General features: G+C 34.8%; 1 protein-coding gene across 1 annotated transcript; it reads right to left on the bottom strand.

The window, feature by feature from the left end:
- Window positions 1-1,049: 1,049 nt before the first annotated feature.
- Window positions 1,050-6,061, bottom strand: LOC110021734 (cyclic nucleotide-gated ion channel 17-like; the record flags this gene model as incomplete). Its single annotated transcript, XM_020720346.1, is given in 6 exon segments — window positions 1,050-1,286; window positions 1,519-1,630; window positions 2,605-2,912; window positions 3,044-3,256; window positions 4,843-5,353; window positions 5,738-6,061. Coding segments are annotated over 6 exon segments (1,443 nt in total), but the record flags the coding sequence as incomplete, so codon positions are not given.
- Window positions 6,062-6,427: the final 366 nt, after the last annotated feature.

The raw sequence follows: 6,427 nt of genomic DNA, 5'->3' as shown, positions 1-6,427 counted from the left end.
TATACCAGTCTCCAAGTGGGAGAATTGTTAGAAACGGTGGAGCCCGGTCCACTATGGTTGGACGGTTACTTTGCTTTGGAGAGTCACACCTCTTCACAAATAATTACTCCAGTCTTCTTCTTTTGTGAAGTGAAGCAAAGCATCTCTTCGCTCCCTCCCGTTCGTGATAAAAGCTTCGGATGACTCTCCTTAAGTTTAGTAGTCACGCTTTGAGTTCTTCGGTTTCCTCGGGTTAGAAGAAAGTTTCCTCGAGGCAGAGGAAGAGAAATGCAAGGAGGAGCAGTTCCTTGCGGCAGAAGGAAGAAGGAAGAAGAAGAATATTGTTCTCCTTAGGCTTCTTCTTGGTGGCTTGTGGCAGAAGAGAAATTGAGTTTATTTCTCTTGTAAGTTGTCTTCTTCGGTGTATCTCGGTGTAGAGTTTTCTTCGGTATATCTCGGTATAGAGAGAGAAGAAGAGAGAAAGCAACGAAGAGTGAGAGATTCCTCTTGTAAGTAGAGGTGATCGAGTGGTGTAAATTCCTAAAGTAGTAAAATCCTCTACAACTTCGTAGACGTAGGCAGTTTGCCGAACCACGTAAATCTGTGTGTTTCGCTGTGTTGTTCTTTTCTGGTGTGATTTCTTTCGTTCTATTTTTCGCTTCGTCGATTGTTCTCCTGTTTGATTTATATATATTTGATTTATATATATATCATATCATATCAACTGATATATCTAGATCTCGCAACAACAATAAATTTAACAATTTATTTTCTAATTTAATATAGAATATAACGGGTGCTTACAAAGAGAGAAGTTTCAACATTATTACCCTGCCAATCCCAGCCAAAGAAACATTTTAACAAAAATGTAGTCTGACAATTGCATCTGATTTCATCCACATGTTTAATTGAGTTCATTAAACATGATTACCTTATTGGATGAAGGTTCTTCTTCTTCTATATGAATCATGAATCGCTTCTCTACCAATTTAAATTGCTCGAGAAATTCTTCATTAAAAAAAAAGAAAAGAATTTATCTAAAAAAATAATAGCTATCAATAAAATTATACCCTGCGGACAAGATCCAGGCATAAATGACGTTGAATGTCTCGACGAAGATCGGCAGGCAGAGCTTGTAAAATAGCTTCTTCATCCACTCCGCGCGTGGCAAACCATTTATATTGGACAAATCGTCTAACCCGTTCCTTCAATTCATGAGGTAGTTGTCGATGGCTCATCCAATGTTCAGTGTCGCGCCGCTTTAACCTCCATTCTTCTAGCCTCACGGTAACAGATTGCAAGTAGGTCTGCAAATATCTTAATTAGCTAATCAGTAAAATATTAGAGATAAAAACATATTTCTATAATCGCCTGAGACAAGCATAATTTAACATAAATATAAGATGCAGTACTTGAGTCATCATGAATAAATTAAAAAATGAGACAACAAAATAATTGAACTCCAATGGGTAAACCACTGAACATATACAAGTAGAATAAGTTCTAGAAATATCACATCATAGAATTCGATCTTAATACCTGCATATTTCCAATCAAATGTGCAAATAGAATGAGTCCAATAATGGCTATCAGTATACAAAAGGAAGTCTCCCCAATGAAAGTGCTTGAACCCAACCCCTGCCCAAATGTGCTGCAAAGAAAGAGCATAAAGAAATCAACTAAGGATGTATCTTTAGGAAATGTTTGTAATCAAAGGCTTGTATGTGTGTGTGCGTGCGCATATATGAAGTTACTGACTCCAACCAGCCTCCTTTGTGAGAAATCAATTAAAATAGTAACAAAATGTCTTCTAAAACTAATGGAATTAATTGACTAGAAAGCAAGGCGAGTTCTACTTCCCATACTCATCGCCTTATCATCAATGACAAGAACCGCTAGTGCTTAATTTTATAATAATTTACATTTTATGTAGCAAAATCTTCTAAGTGTGCCGAAGAATGATAAGGTGTGCCGGTTAAGCTAAATGAGCTTAGGGAAAGCTTTGATGGCCCAATTTCAATCATTCTAAATCAAAATACAAATCTACCTCTTGCTTTAAAATTGAACGAATCATAATGTTGAAGTTGATAAATCATATGAACTGATAATATTCATCACGAGAAATTTCATGATAATATTATGCCCATGTCGGCCAATCAAAGAAAATATAAAATTTGCTTTAGCTTAAATTTCTCATGGCATAGCAAACAAGGCTTCAGCGTTGATATATAAGAGCACAGATCGTCCGGTACCCCTAAGCTCTTCTATCAAATAGATGTTTAACCACTCATGTATTAGTTACACCACTCATGTATTAGTTACACGGTTTGCTCGTATGTGAGTTCCAGGAACACATATCATGGAAAAATCTAATAAATGCCAAAGCAAAATTATCAAATTATCAAAAAAAAAAAAAAGACTGAAAGACTATATCTTAAAACATGTATTGCGGTCAGCTAAGTTTCCAAAGCTTTTGCATCTCACTGAAAATATAGGGCTGTAAAAGTCAAAATGTCGAATGAAATTCATAGCAGGTAAAATACGTTATATCAAGCTTTATTACAAAAACAAATTTTCTTTCCTGAGAAGTTTGGATTTTTGTAATGGTAAGTGTATCAAACATACCTCAAATTTTGCAAGCCCCACCAAAGACTATAAAAGTACTTCCTAACAAAATTAGAGGACACAGCCCCAGTTGTCAATGCATTCTGATATATACCATATTTGAAATTGATATTGTCATCACTCGCGTTGCAATTCGCAAAAACAACAGTGTTCTTTACCCACTTTTGATCAATTTCACTTGAAAAATCACAGTCCAAAAACTTCATGTGGCATTGTGCACCTATAGTGCCGTTCTCCTTTGTGCATTCTGATTTCCAACAGGTTGTCTGGCGATCAATTGTTAGTAAATAATAAGCTGCTCCGATAACCTGCATGAATAGAAAACAAGTATTTTACTAATATTAACTCTATCAGATTTTAAAGGGGATGAAAATCAATTAGTCTATTTCTAAAGCTATTAGAGAAACAATGAAGTTATAAAAAGAGCATTGTATGTTACATGGCTAGCAATCATGTAAAGAAGTAGATTATATGCTGCTCCGGCCCAAGCAGTCTTCGTAACAACGCCAGTGGCTTTAATAATCTGATAGCTCAGAGGAAATATGAGGTACAACCTTGGAATGTACTGAAATAGAATAATCAGAGCAAGTGTGTTGTTATTGTGTTGAGGATTTGAATGCTTAACTCCGGGGATAACAGACCAGACAACGATCTGAAACAAAGCTCAGAAGAAATAGAAAAAAATCAGAGGGTTAAAGCAGGTAAGACAAATAAGTGATGAAGAATATTCAGGACAAATGAAAACTTGAAGTGCTTAGTGGATACCAATGACCATGAAACAAAATTTAAAATTGAAAGATTATTTAAGAATAATGCTTGTTTTTTAGGAGAACCATACTTCATTAATCACATATCACCCTAAACAATTACATTGAAATGCTTTGGAATAGAGCTGTGATAACCAGAGAAAAAATTTTACAGACACAAATGCTGTAAGGAGAAATTACATTACTTACAACATAAGCCAAGTCCTTGTTCAGTCGTGAAAGGACAAAAAAAATAATAATAAACAAAACTTAGTGGAAGATTTAAATACATACCATTCAATTCGAGAGGTAGAAAATCTCTCCAAAACCCTAAAGCTAAGACTCATACACAATCTCATGCATAACTCTAACCCTAAATATATTAGTCCTATTTATACTAACAGCAATAATACTAATAAAAGACTAAATTGCCCTTAGGCTAATAAAAAAAAATGCTATGATACCATTTGACATGATTCCTGGTAGAAATTGGGGCAATATTTTTTTGCAAGTACATCAAACACTCAACTCGAATACAAAGATATAACACCTAAAATTCGAGATGTAGGCTATCTCTCCTAATTCCTACAATTTAAGAAGTAGGAAATCTCTCCCAAACCCCAAGCCTAAGACTCCAAATACAATCTCATGCACAACCCTAACTCTAAACATATTAGGTCAATTTAGACTAACAACAATAATAATAATAAAAGATTAAATTGCCCTAAGGCTAATAGAAGATAAAAATTGCTCATAGGCGCCATCATAACATAATCATGTACCTTCATTTACATTACTATTTAAATATAATGAATTAATCAACCCAATTGTTGAGCTATTTCATTCCAATAATAACCTTTTCACAACCTTAGAAATTGCTTTGCTTCTCAATCAGAGCCATGAATCTAATATTTTTTTTTGCATTGGTTGGTGTTATGTCAGAAACACATTAGCAAGCCCAGCTAACCAGCAGATCCTTTAACAAATAAAACCTAAGAGAAATAAATGGAAGAAAAATTTTAAGACCAAGCAAAAATTAATTGGGAGAATGCCATCATTCACATGTTGCAAAGAACAATAATGACATGTGCAGATAAATATTGACAATAACAGGTGCAGAAATTCTTTCTAAGCATTTATTTAACTGTGCCAGTGCAGCAGATTTTGATATCAATAGCTAAAAATGTGATACCAATATAATTTCAATATGGGGCATTCACAAACATAGCACACAATTCTAATGTCTTTACATATCTCACACCTAAACTTTCATATTTACACACATTGCACTCAAATATTTAACATAACATAAAAAATAGCCCTATTACCACTTCTTAAAAGTGAATTACACCTTCTAATGCATAAAGCACCAAAATGCTACGTATGTAAATATAAAATTTTAGGTATGATGTATGTAAATACATAAGAATTGTGTGCTAGGTATGTAACTTTCCTTTTTAAATAAAGAATCTATGCAAGGATGACAGCATACCTGTGGCAAAGGCAGAGCAGCAGCCAGATCAATAAAGAAATCCGACTTCAAATATTTTTTCGCTATCAGTTTATGGTCTCTAACAAGCTCTCCTCTTCCAAAAACCCTAGAATTTGGAGCTATAAATGCTGTTCTAAACTTTATTACAATATGTAACACATAGACTATGTCAGCAAGGGACCGGAAAACAGTAACTGCAGCACTCAAACCCCAATCCATCTTCTTCACGCAAGACAAACTATCAGCATTATGAATGGAGGGCAAATAGAAGTACAGTGGATCTATGAAAAGAGCAACCAGGCTAGTTACGAGGAATATGCGATTCCATTTTACCATGATATCACTTCCTGGATCCAATGTCCATTTCTGCCATGGATCAAACACAGTTTCTTCGGGAAACACCTTGGAACCAGCAGTATTTGTCGCAATGGCATTGGTTGGTAATGTCGCTCCGTTTTTGTGAGGCTGGAGAACAGGTTTAGCTGAGATTTTCTTCTCATCGGGATAGAACCTGATTGAAAAAATTTATATTCAGAGTTTAGAAGTAGAAGGAGACAGGGTTTAAGGCTAAACAAGATAAAATAACATCAAAAATATTACTCAAACAACAGAAAATTAACAAGGAGTTTGCATGAACATAATATCTGATTTTTAAAAAAAAAACTTGTCTTCTTCTCAAGGTACAAAAGATCGGGACCAGCAAGCAATCTTGTCCGAACTGCGATTCATGAGAGGAGTAAAACCAGTCAAAAATTCAAAAAAGACAAGCAATAGATTGAAATAGCAATTTTACAAAGATTTAGAAAGAAAACAAAAACCTAGAAAGTTACAGCAAAAACCAAAAAGGAAAAGGTCAGCGATCTGCTCTGTGCCTAAACAAATTCAAGAGACTCGCCTGACAATCCTCTCCTTCCAGAGTTCCATCTCATCATCAACCTTCGTCGAAGCGAACATCATCGGAACCCCTGCGAAAAAAGACAACACCGATCTAGCACAGCTGACGAGCTACTTCTCGAATCCCCTCAGCACACAAGGTGCCGTCAATGATTCAAATTCATTACCCCAGCATCTCTGCTTGGACTACAAAAATATTTGGGGCCAGACTTCATCTCCAGTCTGGTATATCTGTGCCAATCTGCTTCTTCTTCGCTTCGTTTTTTACCGAAAAACTGATTTTTTTTCTTACTTGAATTCAAGAATAAGCACCAGTGGATTTCAGGTCAGGGTCTGTGATGAGCGTGAAGGTTCACGTTGACTTAAAACTTTTTTACGCTGACGTGTGGATATTTTGGATGTGTTTCATATGTCACGATTAAACTTTAATATTATTTATATAATATTTAAAATATCAATAATATTATCATTTTAATACAAAAATGTAATATTAATGTGGGGTTATCAAAATGGGTCGTTGTTTCTAAACAATTTGTGCTTTGCTTGTTAATAAACTAGTGTTTCATTCATCCGCTAAGCAAATGAGCCGAACATTAATATTTTTTTTAGCATTCATATATAAACGAGCTGAACATGAACAAACATTTGTTCGCTTATATTCATCTCTTCTCGACTTAAAATAATTATATAT

This window comes from Phalaenopsis equestris, unplaced genomic scaffold (assembly GCF_001263595.1).
Source record: "Phalaenopsis equestris unplaced genomic scaffold, ASM126359v1 Scaffold000140, whole genome shotgun sequence".
Lineage (NCBI taxonomy): Eukaryota > Viridiplantae > Streptophyta > Magnoliopsida > Asparagales > Orchidaceae > Phalaenopsis > Phalaenopsis equestris.
The sequence above is the reverse complement of the archived record's forward strand: the minus strand, read 5'-3'. Positions and strand labels throughout refer to the sequence as shown.